The 22,564-nt window shown below is 33.0% G+C and overlaps 2 protein-coding genes across 2 annotated transcripts; both read left to right on the top strand.

Annotated features, from left to right (window-relative positions):
* Positions 1-10,580: 10,580 nt before the first annotated feature.
* On the top strand, positions 10,581-16,136 carry LOC108463933 (NADH dehydrogenase [ubiquinone] iron-sulfur protein 1, mitochondrial-like). The gene is made up of 5 exons (XM_017763945.2): positions 10,581-11,165; positions 11,739-11,985; positions 12,595-12,889; positions 13,805-14,179; positions 15,052-16,136. Exons 1-5 carry the CDS (start codon positions 10,751-10,753, stop codon positions 15,949-15,951), a joined length of 2,232 nt encoding a protein of 743 aa, XP_017619434.1. The 5' UTR covers positions 10,581-10,750; the 3' UTR covers positions 15,952-16,136.
* A 916-nt stretch (positions 16,137-17,052) lies between these two features.
* Positions 17,053-19,555, top strand: LOC108463191 (uncharacterized). Its single transcript, XM_017763133.2, has 3 exons — positions 17,053-17,373; positions 17,460-17,632; positions 19,240-19,555. Exons 1-3 carry the CDS (start codon positions 17,191-17,193, stop codon positions 19,313-19,315), a joined length of 432 nt encoding a protein of 143 aa, XP_017618622.1. The 5' UTR covers positions 17,053-17,190; the 3' UTR covers positions 19,316-19,555.
* Positions 19,556-22,564: the final 3,009 nt, after the last annotated feature.

Genomic DNA, 22,564 nt, shown 5'->3' with positions numbered 1-22,564 from the left:
CACTGTCAACCAATTGGCCAAATCATTTGTTTACCCCTATTAACAAGACTCGGACTTTGACGGATACACGGATCCAACCAAAACACACCAGTACGGCACCCAATGCCTCATTGGACAATTTGAAGTATTAGATTGACACCTAGTGTCTCATCGGCCATGCCGAAGTAAGTTGTTACCCAGTACCTCATCGAATTTATCCGAAGTAATAGTTTGACACCTAGTGTCTTATCGACTCGTGGTCGAAGTATCCCTGAACACTTCCAATCCTATGGCATGCCAACTATATCCGACTCAGCCCGATACAGTTAATAGGGTTTCCAAATCACTTCTCAATTTCCAATCAATACACAATTCAATTCGAATAATCACATATACTCATAATTCAACTCAAGTCAATATTCATTTTTCCATACAATCAATATTCAATATTCACATTCACATTAATCACAAATTCATTTATACTGAATTCAATATCAACAATACCAATACTCACCTTAATTTCACTTACCATGCATATTAAATAATAAATACAACAAATAATTATTAGATTCGGATTATAGAAATACAAACCGTATTTTTCTGAGTCACTCGTCATTGACTTTCTTTTCCCCTTTTTAGCCAAAGTCTCCGGCTCAACATTAGCTACGGAAATTAAAACAATTAAAAATTATCAATACACATACAATTTTACTTTGAATATTTTAATTTATTTTCAACTTTTGTATAAATTCTAATTAAATCCCGAACCAAAACTAATTTAATTTCTTTACAATTTATTCTTTATTTTTCATTCAATTTCCACCCAAACTAAACTTAATTCTCTAATTTTCACCACAATTTCCTAATTTTGAAATTCTTTCAATTTAGTCCTTACTACATAAAACTTATGATTTATTTTACAATTCAATCCTTTTCTCAATTCTAACTTGAAATTCTATCAATTTAAACCCTAATTCTTCAATTAATTCAACTTGAACTACATTCAAAAATCAACTAACTTTCAAAATTTCCATATAAATCAAATAGTATTTTGTTCTAGAATTCCAAAAACATCAAAATCATAAGAAAATGTACTAAATTGACTTACCAAATTAAGCTTGAAACCTTAAACCCTAATTCCTCCTTCTTTTTCTTTCCTTCCCCTGTTTGGTTTCTTGCTATTCTGTTTCTTTAGTCTCTTTTTCTTTTTCTTTTATTCTTTTTCTTTTATTATTAAACAAATATAATATAATATAATATAATATAATATAATATAATATAATATAATATAATATAATATAATATAATATTTATTCTTAAATACTAAGTAAATGTACATGTATACTACAAATGTATGTATGCATTTATTACGCTTGTACATTTTATTATCATACAATTGTATTAATTTGACTTATATATTTTATATTTATAATAATAATATAATATAATATAATATGTAATAATATAATATATTTACTTATATTATAAGTAAATAATAATTACTAATATATGTATTTAATTAATCCACATGTCACCACCACCACCATACACTTGTCATGTTTTGGTTTAATTACTAGTTTAGTCCTTTGACTTTTTTCTATTCTTTAATTCAACTTTTACTCTATATTCAATCTAGTCTTAATTTAAACTAATTCACCTAACCAAAACCTAATTGACCACACAACTAACTTCGTAAATATTTTTAATAAATATTTACGAATCCGTTTCATGTAAACGATGACCCGAAATTGCAATTTTCAGATTACCTAACTATCAGGTCGTTACATTTTTAGTGTTGTCTATGTTGAATAATTTTAGTATTAGGGATTAAATTGATAGATTTTTAAGTTAGAAATGAAAAAGGATTGGATTTTAGAGTAAATTGTAAATTTTGAGTAATAGGGACTAAATTGTAAAAATTTAAAATTTAGGGATTTAAGTGAAAATAGGGAGTTAAATTTAGTTTAAAGTAGAATTTGTATGAAAATATAAGATTAATTGTGAAGAAATAAAGTTAGTCTTGGTCTAGAGACTAAATTGAAATTTAGGCAAACATTGAGTAAAAATTGAAATATTAAATATGAGATTGAATTGTGTTGTGTTGATGAATTTTAATTGTTTTAATTCTGTAGCTAACGTTGTACCGGAACCCTCGACTAAAAAAGAAAAAGGTAAGATCGACGTGGAATAGCTTAGAATTTTCGGTTTGTACTTTTATAATCTGAATCTAATTAATAATTGTTGTATTTTGATTAAATGTTTATAGTAAGTGATTGAGGTGAGTATTTGGCAATTTGATATTGAATTCAATTTATATGTATATGTGATTATATGAAAAATTGATATTAGATATTGGTTGTTTTTGGATTGTGAAATTAAACCCTATTAACTATATCGGGCTCAGTCGGATATAGATGGCATACTATAGGATTGGAAGAGTTCAGGGATTCTTCGACTTTGAGTCGATGAGACACTGGGTATCGATTTACTACTTCAAATTAATTTGATGAGGCACTGGGTGCCAATTTACTTCGGTTTAGCTGATGAGACACTAGGTGTCAATTTATTACTCTGAATTATCCGATAAGGCACTGGGTGCCAAACTGGTGTGTTTTGGTTGGATCTGTGTATCCGTCTGAGTCTGAGTCATGTTAATAGGGGTAATTAATTAAAATGGTACTACGATTGATATTAAATGTTATTGTTTACAAAATGAAAATGAGACACATGAATTGTGTATTCATGAATTGGATATGGAATGAACAATATTGTTGTTTAAATTATATGTGTACCAAATTGTGAAAAACTATTATATATAGCAAGTGATGAAAATTGAATATGGTATATAATAATGTATTCATGAATTGAGTAATGTATGACTAATGCTATTGTATGAATAAATGTGGTTTTAAATATTCAATTGTGCTTATAATTAACAAATACATATTATATTGTTGTCTTTAAATATTCAGATTATAGAAATACCACTGAGTTTTTACTCAGCGTACGAATTTGTTTTCCATGCGCAGGGTAGGTACTTAATTTTGATCGTCGATTCAGCATCCAACAACGATCTCGAACTCAAACGTGGTGATGTTTTTCTTTTTGTATCGGCATGTACCTAAGGTGTCTAAATATTAATTATTTTGTGGATTGATTGTAAATAAGATTATAAGTTAATATTGGTTGGTATAGACATATAAACATGTGTTTATGTTTAAGGTCATATTATGGCATGTTTAAGTTCATGTTTAAATGGCATGAATTAGGCAAAATAGATTAGATTTGGCATGTTTACAAATTGGATTTGAATGATGTTTTATTGATATGTTTTGATGATATAATTATGATACCAATGAGGGTACATTGGTTAGGCACCTAGGATGATTGTTTTGACATGTTTTGGATGTGTTTGATTGTGTTTTGAATTGGTTGAACGATTGATTTTTGAATTGCTTATTGTCCAAGCTTGCAAGGAATGGTAAACTTGTTGTTTAAGGTACATTTTGAGTCCACACAGCCAGACATACGAGCGTATGACTAGGCCGTGTGAGACACACAGCTAGCACACGAGCGTGCGAGGCCATTTCGAAAGGGCACACGGTCTGGCACATGGGCATGTGGCTTGGCCATGTGACCCAATTCAAGGAGTTACATGAGTATAGACACGAGCTAGGACACGGTCGTGTGTCCCTATTTCGAATGCCCACACGATCTAGGACATAGGCATGTCTTTTTGGCCGTGTGAACCTTGCAGCTTTGAAAATTTTAATATTTTTTGAAAAATTCTCTGAGTTTCTGAATTAGTCTTGATTGGTTTCTAACGCATATTTTGGGCCTCAAGGGCTCGAATAAGGGACAATATGTATGATTTTAATTAATTTTTAATATGAATATAATATGATAGGAAATATTTGTAAATTATGTCTGTTTGATTGATAAGCTTCGGTAATGCTCCGAAACCCTATTTCTGCGATGGATGTGGGTTACGGGTGTTACAGATCTTCTTCACTATTCTCGTACCATAAATTTTTTCAAGTGTGGGCTCAATCAAATTGAATCAAAATACAGAACTAGAAATAGTTTTCTTTTTTTTTTTGATTAAAATAAAAATTATCTTCTTAAATAGAAACTGACAGAACCGTTAAAATATATTTAATTCATGGAAAATAAAAGTCTCTACATTTTCGGGCAGAATAATGATATCTCAAATTTGTGTGTATATCCCTACCGGTGTCATCTATTTATAAGGAGAGAAGGTAGATCTCTTGTTGAATTGTAGAATTTTATTCTAACCCAATATTTTTTTATTTTCCAAAAAATAAACTTCAATATATTTCCAATTAAATAATTTTCTCAATCCAGTTCTAATTCCATTAAAATCATGACGACTATACCGTAAAAAAATCTATGAGAAAATATATTTAATATTTCTGCATTCAACCGGTCACAATGACCAAATAATTTATTTTCATTTTCTAACTTCCTCTAATTCAAAAAACATAAATTCATTTTCCAAGTCATTTTCATTTATCATTTTCATTTTGGAGAAAACCACATTCATTTCCAAATGATTTCATTTCTCCGTTTTCATTTTGGAGAAACCTTAACCATTTTCAAATGTTTCCTATTTCTCCATTTCACCATTTCTTTTCATTTCTATTCATTTGATTCAAATCTTTGGTTTCAACGAGCTAACGAAGGGATTAATTGAATATATGCAATTGAGGCTCAAATGATTTATTATTAAGTTCTAGCTTTTCGTCTATTAATTATAAACTTATTTAATCATGAATTCATTCAATTATAGTATCATGACTAAGCTCTCCCCGATAACATATCATTACGAAAGCAACTCGATCAGTGTTTATCCAATGACCTTCTCATAAGTATGTCACCCTTATAGAATATCCTTAATCTCTTTGGAATAATACTCATTCTCCCAATATGATCCTATTTTATCTCAAGGTAACTATTACATGTTCCTATATGAAAAGTAAATTACTATCAAATAGTAATCAAGTCATTAATCTCAAAGATGTATGACCCGAGACCACGTTTACTTTTCATCAACCATGTAATGCCAATGAGAGTATTGTTGGAAAATAATCCAGTTGGAAAACTATTTTCTTGCGCTGCGAAAGTATTAAAATTTTAAAAATTGAACCGATTTGTGACATTTATAGTAATAAACTTTGAACCGAAGTCATACCTGTGTTTATGGATAAGCAAATCCTTGACGTTTTTCGACTTTCAATCAAGCAATCTTCTCTGCTATTATCATACCATGAACTACTTCATGTGTGGGCTCGAATTAACTGAATCAAAACACAAAATTAGAGAAAGTTCTCTTCTTTTTAGGGTAAAAACGAAAATCCTCTTTTCATTAATAGAAACTATTATAATTGTTATTCCAAAAAATATATATTTAATAGTTGAGAATAAATTCTCTCTATTTTTCAACAGAGTAACAATCTCTCAAAGGTGTGTAAATAGCTCTACCGGTACAACCTATTTATAAGGAGAGAAGGTGGAAACCTTGTTGAATTGTAAAGGTTTATTTCATAGAAAAACAATTTTCTAGGCCAACTAGGAGAAAGAGAGGAGCTAATAGTGTAACAGCCCGATTTTAGCTAAATCGAAACATTGGTTTCAGGACCACGAATCTGAGGTCATAAAATTATTTTAATATTATTTTTGGTGTTTTCAGTGTGTGAATATGCATGTGTGAAAATTTTGTGAGCTAATTTTATCGTTTAATAGCTCAATTTGAGAAAAAGGTCCAAATCGTGTAAAATACAAAAGTTGCATTCTATATGATAAAGGTGTCTATTTGCCTTGAGCAGAAAGTATTTATTTGCTTTGAGAGCTATGAACACATGGCCAACCCTATCTCATGATGGTGCAATTCTAGCAGAGTTAAGAGCTAGACCGACTTTTCTTCAACAGATTTGTGATGCTCAAGAAGCTGATAAAGAGTTACAAGCTAAGAAAGCTCAGTGTGAGTCGAGCACTAAATCAGATTTTTAGAGAGATTCTGATGGTTGTCTGAGGTTCCGTGGAAGGATTTGTGTCCCGAAGAATGCTGAGTTAATTCAGATTATTTTGCATGAGGCTCATAACGGAGTCAGTTCACCCGGGTAGCACAAAAATGTATAATGATTTAAAGAAAATGTATTGGTGGAATGGCATGAAAAGAGATATATCCGAGTTTGTGTCGAGGTGCTTGATTTGTCAGCAAGTAAAGGCCGAACACCAGGTACCTTCAGGTTTACTCCAGCCTATTTTAGTTCCCGAATGGAAATGGGACCGAATTACTATGGACTTTGTAACAGGCTTGTCGTTGACACCAAGAAAGAAAGATGTCGTATGGGTTGTGGTTGACAGATTGACTAAATCAGCTCATTTTATACCAGTACGTGTTGATTATGCACTTGATAAGTTATTCAAATTATATATTTCTGAGATTGTGAGACTTCATGGAATACCTTTATCGATTATTTCAGATAGAGATCTGAGGTTTACTTCGCGATTTTGGAAGAAGTTACAAGAAGATTTAGGTACAAAGTTGAATTTTAGCACCACTTTTCATTCACAGACTGATGGACAATCCGAGAGAGTAATTCAGACACTTGAAGATATGCTCAGATGTTGTGTTCTTGAATTCCAAGGTAATTGGGAAAAATACTTACCTTTGGTTGAATTTGCTTACAACGATAGTTATCAGTCGAGCTTGAAGATGGCACCCTATGAGGCATTTTATGGGTGTAAATGCCGTACACCTTTGTATTGGACTGAACTTAAGGAGAATAATATACATAGAGTTGATTTGGTTAAAGAAACCAAAGAAAAGGTGAAGGTAATTCGTGATTGTTTAAAAACGGCATCGAATAGACAAAAGGTGTACGCGAACTTGAAAAGAAAGGAAATTGAGTATCAAGTTGGTTATAAAGTATTCTTGAAAGTGCTTCCATGGAAAAAAGGTTTTGATATTCGAAAAAAAGGCAAGTTGAGGCCTCATCTTATAGGACCGTATGAGATTATCTAAAAGATAGGGCTTGTTACTTATCGATTGGCCCTACCATCTCAGTTAGAAAAGATTCACGATGTGTTTCATGTATCCATGTTGTGCCGATATAGATCTGATCCTTCTCATGTGATTGTACCGACAGATGTTGAAATCAGACCGGATATGACTTATGGTGAGGAACCAGTTAAGATCTTGGCTCGGGAAGTCAAGCAATTGAGAAACAAAAGTGTTGCTCTTGTGAAAGTTTTATGTCAAAGACATGGGGTTGAAGAGACTACATGGAAGCCCGAGGAGGCTATGAGGAAACAATACCCAAACCTTTTTACTGGTAAGATTTTCGGGGACGAAAATCCTTAAAGGGAGGAAGAGTTGTGACATCCCGAATTAGGGCCTAGTTAAAATAGTGGTTTCAAGACCATAAATCTGAGATAAAAATAATTATTTTATGATTTTTATAAGGTCTATAATATGAATGCATGCTCATGTGAAAGTTTCATGAAGAAATTCTATGCATAAAATGTCTAATTGAATTTTAGGGACCAAATTGAATAAAATGCAAAACTTGCATTCTAGAAGCTTTAAGCATGAAATTGATTTATATTATGAATTAGAGGGTCCTAATTAGCAATTTGACCAATTTCTATAATTTTGGACAAAAATGGACATGTATAGGAAAAATTTGAAAGAAAGACCCTAAGGGCATTTTGGTCATTTGGTAATTAAAAGAATAAAAAGGGAAAATCAAAGCAAAACTGTGTCCATCTTCTCCAAGTGCTAGACGAATTTCTCAATAGTCATAGCTAGGGTTTTGTTCAACATTTCCAAGCTTGATTGTAAATGCTCTCTAGCCCCGTTTTTAATGTTCTTTGTATTTTTGAAGTCTTTGAAGCATGATCTACCCATTTCTAGCTATATTTTGAGCTAAGGTTCATGTATGAAATTTGAACCATGTGTAACATGCATGTATTTTGATGATTAATGGGGGAATATGAATGTTTGATGCATGATAAACATCTTTTACTAGGTGATTTTTAGTAAAAACACCTAAAAAGGGGACTTGTTTATAAAAGTGTAAAAGTGGGTAGTAATAATGTGAAATAAAGGAAAATGTGGGCTGATATGAGCATGGTATAGGTTCGGCTAGGCTTGGGTAACAAAGAAAATGCATGCATTTTATTTTACGAGCCTAGGGACTAAATCGTAAATAAGTGAAAAGTTAGGGGTAAAAAGGTAATTTTACCAAAGCATGAATTATGGATTGATTTGAATAATATGATTAATAAACAAGTTAAATTTGGCATTATAGATCAAAAAAAAGTGAACCGGGTCTTGATCGAGGAAAGAATAAAGTATACGACGATTAGGCTGATTACCATCATTTTGTACCAAGGTAAGTGCATATGCAAATAATGTGGTGTTGTAACATGTTTTTAATGTTTTGATATTATGTGATAAATGTTTTCTTGTAAGTATAAGTTATATACTTATTGGTTATTATGAAAGCATAAATGATAATTGACCGTTACATACAACATCACGAGCAAGTACGACAAAGTATGCCTTGTGCAAGTGAGGAAAATCCTGTTTAAACCTTAGGAATAGTCTAGGATACAAGTGACATGTCACTAGGAATTTAGAAATCCGAACTCGTTGAGTTGGTCTGGGTTCGTGATATGTATGAGGCATTCGAGCTCGTTGAGTTGGTACGAGTTCATTATGGATACGAGCATCCGAGCTCGTTGAGTTGGTCCGAGTTCATTATGGATGCGTTACATGTAATTGGGTTCCGGGTAATGGTCTTATGTGTTCTACCGGTAGCTAGGTAATCCTTGAGTTGGTCTGATACTTGACAGCTTGTGTGAGTAGCCCGTGTAGTTACACCTTGACCGATAGCTTTTATGAGCAAGCTCGTGAGTAGCTCCATTACGAGCGTTACATGTTATGAGGTAGCTTTGGCTACGTATGTATATGTGGCACTTATGTGCTAGTTTTTCTCGTATCCAATAGTATTCTTAGTGTTCAACAGGTAATACAATGGATGTGATGAAAGTCCAGAGGAGGGCATGTTAAAGAGGTATGGTTATATGATATACTAAGATAAGTACAGATAGGTACGCTAAACCTATGAATAATGCCTTGGTAAAGAATGATTTGTGATGAGAAAGTATATGTGTACATTTGATAAGTAAGCCAAAAGGTTTAAGTGATGAATAATCTTTATGTATATGTTACTATGTCTTTGCATGTTGATTTCTTACTACCATTGCATATTATTTGCATGTGGACTTACTAAGCTTTAATGCTTACCCCTTTCCTTTCCATCCTTTATAGTTCCGCCAAGCTAGCTCGGGGACCGAAAGTTGTCGGAGTATTCAATCACACTATCAAAAGATTATCGGGTATAGTGAAATTGTTATTTTGAGTATGGCATGTATAGGGGACTTGGTTATTTTGTGACATGTGTCATGCTATTTGGCCAAATTGTGAATGCTTATGATGTTGATGATTTATTTTGTAATGGCCATGTGGTATGGCTTATATTTGATCATTGGGTTGTAATCTAATTACCCATGTATGCATGTGTTAGTGCCTTGATGATGTGATATGTTATTGCTTGGTGAATGTATGATAAAGTATGGATTAGATGCTAAAAGATAAGGGATGACTTAATGGCTTAAAATGACTATAGTCATGAATGCATAATTTGAAGTTATGGTAACAAGTTTAATAATGCATGAAATTAGTGTGGAATGCTTCTAAATGGTGTAACAAAATGAATGTGCAATAGGATGACATTTTGAATATGTGAGAGTGCCATGGTGTTGAATATTTGAGTGTCTAAATATGTCATGTTGCATGCTATGAAATATGTTTGAATGTATGAATGATTGAGGGTGACAATTGGCTTGGAAAATAGCCTTTAAATGGTCCACATGGGTAGACACACGGTCTGCCCCATGGGCGTGTTGAATGGCCGTGTGTCCCATGCACCTTAATTTTTACAAGTCAGTATGCTCAGTAGTAAATACATGGGCTAAGACACAGGCGTGTGTCTCTTAATAGACATAATTTTCGAGGTAAACTGCAAAAATAGTCACTTTTGTTTGTCTCAGATTATATTTTCTTAGCTTATATTTGAAATATTACATTTTAGTCACTTACGTTATTGTTTTGTTACGAAGTGGTCACTCTACTGTTAAACTCCGTTACCTCCCTAACGGCAGTCTTACATGGTAGTCCAAATGGATTTTAAATACCAACTTGGATGTCCAATTGCTAGAATGAAAATAGGTTTTTAATTAAACAAATTTTATTTGGACGGTCACGTAAGACATCCAAGTTGGCATTTAAAACCATTTGGATTGCCACGTAAGACCTCTATTAGGGAGGTAATGGGACTTAACGGTAGAGTGACCACTTCGTAACAAAACAATAACATAAATAACCAAAATGTAATATTTTAAACATAAGTAACTAAAATGTAATCTAAAACAAACAAAAGTGATTATTTTTATAGTATACCCTAATTTTCGGAAAGAAAAGCATTACTTTACAACCTTAATTTAAAACGATGGCGTATGGAAACTCAGAGGCAGACCATGTGGAGAAAAACGGGTCAACCTGAAACCCGAATTGTGGGAATCACACGCTTTCATTTCATTTCAGTGCAAACTCAAAATCTGTCGCCACTCTTTCTGAGCTCCAACAAAGGAAGCTAAGAGATCTCACCGTACTGGAAAAATGGGATTAGGGTTGTTAGCTTCAAGAACCCTTAAGACCTCCAGGGTTCTCTCTTCTCAGTACTCTCGTTTCCGACCCATCGTCACCAAACCCGGCCTCCAATCCCCCGATGCATCAGCGGCCGCACCAGCAACGCAGCCGGAGCCCACTCCGCCTCCGCCTAAGAAACCTGTGGGCGGTGCCCGGGTCCACTTCACCAACCCAGATGATGCTCTCGAGGTGTTCGTTGATGGGTTCCCGGTGAAAATCCCTAAGGGCATGACTGTTCTTCAGGCCTGCGAGATCGCTGGAGTTGACATTCCTAGGTTTTGTTATCATAGCCGACTTTCGATCGCGGGGAACTGCCGTATGTGCCTTGTCGAGGTTGAAAAATCCCCCAAGCCCGTCGCCTCTTGCGCCATGCCTGCCCTTCCTGGTGAGCCTTTCCGTTTCATTGCCCTTTCTTTTTTCTTTTATTTTGGATAGATAAATTTATTCATTTGTTTGGATTAACCTTCAGGGAGGAGCGATTTTGATTTCCTATATACAGATTCGTGACTTAATTAGGTGGATTTAGTGATTTTGATTTGGGTATCAAATTAATTGAATACTGTTTAGTTTGCTTCAACTTTTCCTTGCTATTTTTATGCTGCTATTTGTTCTGTTTAATGTTAAGAAATATACAACGCTATGATTCATTACACTATGATCCAATTCTTTCTCTCTTTTATAGTATTTATATTCGCATAAATTTCTTTTTTATTTTACTTTTTTAGCAATATGGCTTTGGAAATGCTAAGCTCTTGTGTGAAACTGCTCTTACAAGTCGAAAGTGCTTTTCATTTAAACAATTTAACCTTTACGGAATTAGGCTGCTCTTTATCTAAATATGTCCGTTTGTTTTATATTTTGGTTTGGTTCTGGTATTTCCCAGTACATTCTTTATTTATCTTCTTCTTCTTCTTATTATTATTATTATGTTCTCTAATTCTCTGGGACTCTAATATAGGAATGAAGATTAAGACAGATACGCCATTGGCAAAGAAGGCACGAGAAGGAGTGATGGAGTTTTTGCTGATGAACCATCCACTGGATTGTCCAATTTGTGATCAGGGTGGAGAATGTGATCTCCAGGATCAGTCTATGGCATTTGGATCTGATCGTGGCCGTTTTACTGAAATGAAGAGATCTGTTGTTGACAAGAATCTTGGTCCTTTGGTGAAGACTGTCATGACTCGGTGCATTCAGTGTACTAGGTCCGAAATTAACCTAACAATATTCCTAAGTTCTTTATTTATTTATATTTTCAAAGATTTTAAGATTTGAATCCCAAGGATAACTGCTTCCACTAATGAGTTTCTTTTAAATAAACAAATGCATTGGAGAATTTTTAGCTTTAGATATTTATGGCTACATATAGGTACCGAGAATTTATATTCCAATAAATCCCACTTAAGAATGACTGGTATTGCTTGTTTATGTGTTCACTACCTTTTTAATCATGTGTTGCCCTACACTTAGAATTGTTTATATCAGATTGTGATTAAGTTAGCCTATACAATTTGCTTTGTGAATTTTGCTTTACTTCATTATGTTAGACTGATGCACTTCTTCTATTACACAAATCAGTCCGAGTTCTAAAGCTTTGTGATTCATAAATAGGTCTTTCAAAGCCTCTCTAGTGTATTTTCCTTTTTGAGTGATAAGCTAAAAGTTGCATCTTCTTCTTTAAGCCATTTTTGGGCCAAATCGTTGTGATCTTTTGAGGATTTGTTTGTTTGAGAAATATCTATAAGCAATTTTCTTTCTGTTCTATGTTCCATAGGTCAGAGCTTGAGGCAACTAACTTTTTGTGGTCTCATCAGGTGTGTCAGGTTTGCAACAGAAGTTGCTGGAGTTCAGGATCTTGGCATGTTAGGTCGTGGTAGTGGAGAAGAAATTGGGACTTACGTTGAAAAGCTTATGACAAGTGAGCTTTCTGGAAATGTAATTGATATCTGCCCTGTTGGAGCTCTTACCTCTAAACCCTTTGCATTTAAGGCCCGAAACTGGGAGTTGAAAGGAACAGAGACCATTGATGTGACTGATGCAGTTGGATCCAACATTCGAATTGATAGCAGAGGTCCGGAGGTTATGCGTATCCTTCCACGTTTAAATGAGGTAAGTGTAAATTGTCATACGATGCTTATGGTACACTCATTTCTAGGAATCTTTTGTCTGATGCCCATGAAGCACTGAACTATCTGTTGAGTGTCGACTGCTTTTGTGCTAGTACTTTTAAGTGTTCTGGTCTTATCACTTCATTAACTCTACGACCTGTATTATTTCTGTTTATGAGAAAAGCAGCCTTTATATTTAGTTCTTGAGGAGATGTGATAATTTAAGATTGACTTATACCAGCTTTAAATTTTCATTGTGATTACTGTGGCATATGTAACAACACATTAATGATATTGTTTTGTACATTTTCCACTTTAGTTTTAGCTAGACACATCTTATTTTCCAGTTGTGACGGTAAATGTGTGGCATGGGCTGCATGGGATAGAGTTATTATGGTCTTGTTAATATCTGAGAAGGGCTTGGTTATGTTCTTGCACTTGTTGCAAATTTATCTCACAATTTACCACTACCCCTAAAGAATGTGGAAATTGTGAATTGTGGACTTTTCTAGTAGGGTTTGTTTCATTTAGATAATATGGTCAAATGTTCTCTTCCAGTTTGTGCAAGGTTCGAAGTAACTAAGGTTTCTTGTCATGAACTTCTGAATTTCAATGATTAAAATTTTAAGAAGGGAATTTGCACTTTCAAAGCTGATTATTTTTCCAACTGGTGCGGTCCTTTTTATCTGAGGAACATGCATTAATCATTGAAATGTTTATAATTATCAATAAAAAGAAAAAAAAGAAGTGTTCTTTTTTTTTATGAAGAAAAAGGTTTCTCAATGTTCTGTTTGTCTGCCTAAATCAGATTTTTGTCCATTAGAGAAACAGTAAACTTAATTGTTCTGCTAATAGCCAGAGCGTTGATCTGTTTGACAAGATAAGTAACTTTTGCCTGTTTCATTGACCTTTTTAGGATATAAATGAAGAATGGATATCGGATAAGACTCGTTTCTGTTATGATGGGTTGAAGAGACAGAGGCTAAATGACCCCATGATTCGTGATGCTAATGGACGCTTTAAGGCTGTGAGCTGGCGTGATGCATTGGCTGTTGTTGCTGAGGTTGCCCTTCAGGTTAAACCAGAGGAAATTGTTGGGATTGCCGGTAAGCTTTCCGATGCTGAATCCATGATGGCACTGAAAGATTTGTTAAACAACATGGGATCAAACAATGTGTGGTGCGAAGGAACTGGCACAAGCCCTAATGCTGATCTAAGATATAGATATCTCATGAACAGCAGTATTGCTGGGCTTGAGAAGGCTGACGTATTCCTTTTGGTTGGTACCCAGGTAATGCTCTAGCAACCCCAATTCTTATATTGCATGCTTCTTGCCTGTGCTCATTCTGAATGTCACTCACAATGTCTTTTATCCAATTTCACTGCGCATGGTTAGCAATTATTTATCTGTATGGGTTACATTTTCCTTCTAAATTAAATTAATATTTTTGGATGCATGCTGTCGGTTCATTCTCTGAATTATTTCTGTAGGTTTGAATCATGTCTTCTGTGTGGCTTGTGTAGGTTTATAGAAAAATTTAGTTCTATACTTCTATTTATATAATATTGAGTTTTAAATAGTATTTCTTTCTGCTATGAAAGTAAAAGGGTTTTAGATTTATATGTTTTTAAGTATATGGTGTCTTTAGTCGTCTATGCTATATTAATGCTATATTTGCCATCCTAGTCCTACAGTTCAAATTCTTTGGATGTCTCTTAAATTTTATTAAAGCCTCATAAAGTATTGTTAAATCAATAAAATGCTAAAATAGTAAAAGGTCCAGTAAGTTCTTTATTGGCATAAACTAAAATGATTAAAATCAAACTTATAGTGATTCTGGGGAAAAAGAAAACACAATGAATGACACGAATCGTTTACCAAATAGAAGCCAAAAGGAATGTTGAGAGAAATCTGAGTAGCTCCAAAGGTGTAAGAGAATTTAAAATTTGATACCAATATAACCCGACATTCTAAGCCATAAACGGAGTCCTAGATGACTAATCAAGTAAAGAAAAAAGGATACTGTTGCCCGAACAATAAAATGTGTGTGAATAGTGCGGATAGATTGGATTTTAGAATATAGTAAGTATAAGGTATGCTGATCATATAATTTCTTGTTAATTTTCAGCTTAATAATCTTATAATTTCATGTTAAATTTCAGCCAAGGGTTGAAGCTGCTATGGTAAATGCCAGAATTTGTAAAACAGTTCGAGCATCAAATGCTAAAGTTGCCTATATTGGTCCGCCAACCGAATTCAACTATGATTGCCAGCATCTTGGTACTGGCCCACAAACACTTATAGAAATTGCTGAGGGGCATCATTCTTTTTGCTCTGCCATCTCAAATGCCAAAAACCCAGCCATCATTGTTGGTGCTGGCCTGTTTGAGAGGGACGACAAAGATGCAATTTTTGCTGCTGTTGAAGCCATTGCGAAGAATGGAAATGTTATCAGACCTGACTGGAATGGATTCAATGTTTTACTTCTCAATGCAGCCCAGGCTGCAGCCCTCGACCTTGGACTTGTACCAGAATCCAGCAACAGCATCGAGTCCGCGAAATTCTTGTATCTAATGGGTGCTGATGATGTGAACTTGAACAAAGTTCCATCGGATGCTTTTGTGGTGTATCAGGGGCACCATGGGGACCAAAGTGTCTATTGTGCCAATGTAATTCTTCCTTCAGCAGCATTCAGTGAGAAGGAGGGTACATATGAAAATACTGAAGGTTGCTCTCAGCAAACATTACCTGCAGTCCCTACAGTGGGTGATGCTAGGGATGATTGGAAGATTATTCGAGCACTCTCTGAGGTTGCAGGAATTCGTTTACCTTATGATACATTAGGAGCCATACGATCCAGGATGAGGACTGTTGCACCAAACCTACTCAACACAGATGAGATAGAGCCAGCTGCTTTTGGACCTTCATTGAGTCCAGACTGTAGTCAGAAGATAAGCTTGACACCGTTCAAGGCTGCTGTTGAGAATTTCTACATGACTGATTCTATTACCAGGGCATCAAAGATAATGGCACAATGCAGCGCTATGCTACTAAAGAAGTGAGTGATAGGATTCAGTATTAATAAACATTTGAGATTCACTTGTTTTTTTGGTTCATTTCTGTCATACCTTAAGCAGTGTACTGGCTTAACTTCTTGAACAGTGACAGTATGTGAATAAAGGAAACTAAGGTCCTTGGCGTTTTGCTTTAAATGTAGTATGTAAAAGCATTTGCTTGTGTTGTGTAAGACTCGTTGTTTCCTAAGTCTTACTCCCTTTTGTTTCTGTCATATCAGTGTATTGAAAACTCAAAACGGACAGCATGGTTCTTTTGACGGGAAGCCTGGAACCAGAAAATTCGATAAAAATGGAGTGTTTTTAACCGCCCCCACAAAAAAAAAAAATTATGGTCATTTTATATTTTTTTTTTCATTCTTATCCAAGTTGATTTATTTATGCATCAACCTTGATAGTAATGATGATGATTAAGATGGTCGAAATCGAGTTTTTATTTTTAATTTAAAAGAAAGAAAGAAAGAAAGAACTACTGTATATATATATATTTTTATTTTATGAATTATATTCAGCTGATTTTTAATATTTTATGAATTATGATGATTAAGCTTCACTAATACTTTAAGCTATACTTATATAATGTGCGCTACAAATTAATTTAACATCAACTTGATTTAAAAATTACATTAAATCAATTTTATAAAACAATAAATGTTAATATAATAATGTTTTTGCATTTTATAATTTTTATATGAAATATTTAAATTAAACAATTAAAATAAATGATTTTGAGGATTAAACTCATTCAAAGTGTATATCACTTTTGGGGAGATGAGGTAATACAGTTTGACCTCATATTTAAAAATTTTAACTAAGACTTCATGCTATTAAATAATTTTTTATGCAAATAATTTTAATATTAACTTTTCCCTTCTTATATTATAGATGTAACGAAATAAAAATGTGAAATTGGGGTGGGAGGATCCAGTTAAGCAAGGAATCAATTGACAAAGTCCGTGGTTTTCATTTCCTCTCAAGTTTCCCACTTCTCGATAGTTGGTTTTGAATTATTTATTTATATCACAGTGAAACAAAGAATAAAAAAAATTCAAGTGGCCGGTTTTGACATTTTTGTAGTTTTGTATATGGATAAACTTGGCGTGCAAGTCAAGAGTCCCATAGAAGAGAAAAGAAAGTGGAAATTAAATTCAAACCCAGTGGGCGACTGGAGTGAAAAAACGTTATAAGAACTCAAAAAAGAGAAGAAAAGAAAAAAACAGAGAAAAGATGGAGATGATAATGGGAAAGGAATACGGTTATGTAGTGATAGTGGTGGTTGTTTACTGCTGCCTCAACATGTGGATGGGGTACCAAGTTGTGAAAGCTCGCAAGAAGTATAAGGTCAATTTTCCTAACCTCTACGCTCTCGAATCCGAAAACAAAAATGCCAAAATCTTCAACTGTGTTCAGGTTTGCTTATTTCGCCTTCGCCTTCGCCATTGATCTTGATTTGTTTGTCAATATGTTGAATTGAATGCGAATAAATGTAAATGCAGAGAGGGCACCAGAACTCGCTGGAGATGATGCCCGTGTTCTTCATTTTGATAGTGTTGGGAGGGATGGGGCATCCTTGCGTCTCCGCTGCACTGGGTCTTTTCTACACCGTCACCCGTTATTTTTACTTCACCGGCTATTCCACCGGCGATCCTCAGAACCGTCTCACTATCGGGTATTTCATTTTCTCTCTCTTTTCTTGGTATTTGTTTGTAATTGATTCATTAAAAGAAAAATGAAAAAACCCAGAAAACCGACTTAACTGAACTAATTAGACCCTTGTGAAAACTGAGATGATGTTGTTCAACTTTATATTTTATTTATATAATTTCTTATATTTCATATAAGTGCTTACATTTTAATTAGAACCCATCTTTGACCCATATCCAACTAAGCACTTAATTACTTTTTCCAATAATTAGATTTTTTTTGTTGCCATAAATTTAGAAGTGAATATAATAATGATATTATTATTTTATTTTTCAAAATTTTATAATTCAATCCAGAATTTTAAAAATCTTTTCACTTCACTCCTAATTTAGAGTTAACTTAGATACCAATTAACGTCGTAAGGGTTTATTTGGATGTAATAGAAGTATAAGATATGAGTTTATAAAATTAAAGAATACATTTTATTTTTATTATATTATTTTACATTTAAAAGTAATTATAATATTTAATTTAGAATTATTAATTAAAATTTTAAAATAAAATAAAATTGTTATAATTATATAATTAATATTAAAATAAAATTATTATTTGAATAAAATTCTAGCCATTTGAGTGCTAAATATAGCATTAATACAAACCCTAAAATTTGTTTCATTAATTTTCCTGTTGACTGCATTTATTGGTTAATTCTCACAAATTTTATGGTAAAGTTTTTACTTGTGAACAACTGATATTTTTAATTCACCATGCCACATTAATTACACCAATAATTTTTGTGAAAAATATTAAATTACATTGAAGTTTCCGAAAATATATATTAGGTAATAAATTAATATATTGATTTAATTGATTTCTTGTCATAAAAATTAATATTTTAATTTCATTGGTGACATATGTCATGTTCATAACTTACCCCAAATTGAAAGTTTCCAGTTTTATTCAAAACCTGGCTATAGAATATGTATATATATAATATAATAGATTTGAATAAAATTTTAAAATTTTAATTAATATTAGTGTTAAATATGTTAATTAATTATTATTTTAAAAATATTATGTTGCACTAGTTATATAGAATAAAATTATATTAAATGATGAATGTGTTAAAAAATGTTTTAATTATTATTTGAAAATTTTCTATTATAATATTTAAATTAATAAATTGATATATTTTAATTATACTATATAATTCAAATAAGAAATATTATTTTATGTTAATGGTTATAATTAGAAATACAATTAAATCAAATATTAGATTCATAAAATTATATATGACATTAAAAGTTAGTTTAACTAAAGTAACAAAGTTTAATATAATTTAATCAAATCGACTTAAGTTGGTAGATTGAATCTCTTAAAGTAATATGAAGTATTTCTTTTTCTAATTCATATATTGTACTAAAAATTAATTAATTATATAATTTTATTTTATATTTAAATTATGTCGGTCGAGCTATCAATTACATAAACTGAAGTAACATATTTATGTTAGAATTCTTTAGTTGATATCAATGGAATCTGCATTAATCAATTTGAGTAATGTGAACTAATTTTATTAGTTATTATTGTCATTCGATAGAAAAATAAAAATGATAATATTATAATGTGCAGGAAATATGGGTTTTTGGCATTGTTTGGGCTGATGATTTGCACCATTTCATTCGGAATCAAGCTGCTTCGATCATGATTAACTGCTTTGCAAACACTTTTCCCTTTTTTGCTTTACCAATTAAATAATTTAGTGTTTGGTCTTAAGTGTTTTCAAACAGACTTCCTTCTTGTATTCTGCTTGTTGGTTTTGTGTGTCTAGGAGGTTGAATTTACTCTTCATTTCACATTTTAACCTTTGATTGGATATTGTAATTTTGGTGGGTTATGTCAATTTTTTTTTTTTGAGTTAATGAAATTAAATAATAGAATTATGCAACTATGAGTTGAGCAATGTGATTAGTGTTGTGTATAGGTTCAGAAGTTTGTGAATTATCGTTTGTTGAGAATTAGTGTGGTTCCAACAAACATCTCAACTCGTAGGTATTGTCTTTAGTGGGAGATTGTGTCTCCCAATTTTATTTAGTGCTCAACTGCCTAAATAGGTGGTCTAAAGAGGCGGTGGGTGAGTGGGTGAGTTCACAAAGTGAGAGCTTCCTGAGAAGGCAAATCTAGCATGTTGCATAAGGTTGTTGAGGGGAGGTTGACTTCATTAGCATAAGTCTACAAAGTGTGGTTCCTTCGGAGTCAATGGACTCCTCAACAAGTCATTATTGTCCCTAGTGGAGGGTTTTGTCTCTCAACTCTTCCAAGAGCCTGAGTACTTAGAAAGGTAACATGTTTACAAAGTCGAAACACCTTTTCGGGTGGCTAAGAAGGTGAACGTGCATGGTTGTTGAGGGGAGGTTAATTTCGTCAAGAGAAGTTTGTTAGTGTCATTTTTCAGGAGTCGATGGACCCTTTAATAAGTCAATATTATCCTCAATACAGTTTTATCTCTTGACCCTATCGAAAGCTCAAGTGTGATTCATAAAGCAAAAGTGCCAAAGAAGGCAAGCCATGTGCGACGCACATGGTTGGACTTGAACTCATGCCCTATAGCATATAGGACACTTATGGTTGACATGTCACCACTTAGTCTACTACGAAGTATCATCTATAGTGAGCGAGGGGACTCCTCAATGGATTGATAGTTTTCATAGTAAGGGTTTTGTCTCCTAACTCTACGAGTGCTTAAAGAAGTGGCGGGTTCATAGAGTAAGATTGTCTGGTTAAGTGCTTGATCAAGCAAACCATACACCACCAAGGACAATATCAACTTTTTGAGGAGATTATTGGCTTTCGATGGATGATGCTTCATTTACTTCTCTTGACAAAGTCGATCTCTATTCAACAATTAGCAAAGCATGTCAAGTTTCAGTCCTTAAATTTAATATACAAAAAATTTAAATGATTTCTACATGCATTTTCTAATATACTATTCTCCTTAAATCCCTAACTAATTATACTCACACAAGAAAAACATTATGTGCTTAAATGTACTCAAATTTGCAACCTTAACGAGTTTATAATATCAGCCATACCTATTACTATGCTTAAAACCTTTAATATATATATATTTCATTTTGTATATATTTAGCTATCAATGAAAAGTACTCAAATATTTTAAAACAAATCACTGATCTTATTATCCATGCTAGTATTAATGTTATTTAAACCATGTCAACCTAGTTGATTAGACCAGAAACCGATCGATATATTAACCTGAACATAGGGTTGAACCAATTTCTAAATAAATTACTTGGAACCGATAAAAAATTGAAAATCAAGACAAAACTAATGATTGAATTGATTTTATAATTTTTTAAATATATTTTATTTTTAAATATTTTAATTATTTATTTAATTATTGTTGAACTAAGAGCCAATGGCCTTACTAGTTTGACCTTCAATCCAATTATTAAAACATTGGCTAGTATGATATATAAAAGGTCCTTACAAAATAAGATGAAGATTAGCTAGTCGGCTAAACTCAGAATACCGTGTTAAAACTGTTCTAGTCATGGTAGCCAATGTCCTTATGATATTAATGTTGGGTTTGGTGCCCTAAGTGTAGTATTTCTATCTAAGTACATTTGTAATTTTTTCGAGCAGATTGATTAATAAAATTATTCATGAATTATATTAATATTTTGTATATTATCCTCACATGGTTTTTGCATGCAAAGTAAAATGGAAACAAATGTTACTCATTGATTGTCTAATGTTTAACTAATACTAAGTGGTATTACATAGTCGGATCGTAATACAAAAAGATAACTTATATTAGTAGACGAACTTAAATATTTCATTAGTTTAATTGAAAATGAGCAAGTCAATTTAAAGACTAATATGCCGTCTATCAAGTCCAATTGGGGAGATGCCTTGTCTTGGGCATCGGAGCGAATGACTCCTAGAAAATTTAGACATAGATATGACTAATTGGACATTAGACAAGACCCAAGCAGAATAGATTCTAACATGCTTATGGTTTTATTTACTTGTGACATTCATAATGTGGCATACCTAAATCCTGAGTGGATAGCAGACTATATATGTGTGACTTGTACACTTTGATGTAAGTAAAAACCTGAGTTCAAAAAGATAAGGAATCGAAAGTTGGTGCGTTAGGTGTACGACTTCTGTAGTATGTAGAATCATTCACAACAGTGGAATTCATAGCCCAAAACATGGGTAATGATATCCTCTCATTGGCATTACGCGGTTGATAAAAGGTAAACGTGACCATGAGTTGTCTGTCTTTGTGATGGATGACTTTATTACTATTTGATAATGATTGACTTTTCATGAAAAAAGAAGTAATGACTACCATGAGATAAAATATGAACATATTGGAAGAACAAATATTATCCCTAAGAGATCAAGAATATATTATGAGGGTAACACACTAATCACAAGGTCATTGAACGAGAATTGAGTAGTTGCTTTCGTTGGTATGTCGTTGGGGAGAGCTCAGTCACGATACTATAGTGGAATGACTTCATGACTAAATGAGTTTATAATTAATAGGTGAAAAGCCAGAACTTAATTATAAATCATTTGAGCCTCAACTACATATGTCCAATTGGTCCCTCTGCTAGCTCATTGAAACCAAAAATGAATTGCGTGTTTTAATAGAAATGAATGGAATGAAGAGGAAAAGAGAAATGGGAAACATTCAGGAATGATTATGATTTGCTCTGAAATTGAGAAATGGAATCATTTGGAAATGAATGTAGGTTTCCAAAATGGAAATGGAAATGAAAATGATCTATTTGCAATCCTATATGGATTACTTAAAAGATAATCGACAAAATGAGTTTATGTTTTTGGACTGTTTTGAAGCCCGAAAATTGATACGATCTCACCTCGGTATGGTGAGTTGAGTCGTTTAGATGCCCGATCGTCT

Source organism: Gossypium arboreum, chromosome 7, assembly GCF_025698485.1.
Source record: "Gossypium arboreum isolate Shixiya-1 chromosome 7, ASM2569848v2, whole genome shotgun sequence".
NCBI lineage: Eukaryota > Viridiplantae > Streptophyta > Magnoliopsida > Malvales > Malvaceae > Gossypium > Gossypium arboreum.
Note: the sequence above shows the minus strand (reverse complement) of the source record. Positions and strands in the feature narration are given on the sequence as shown.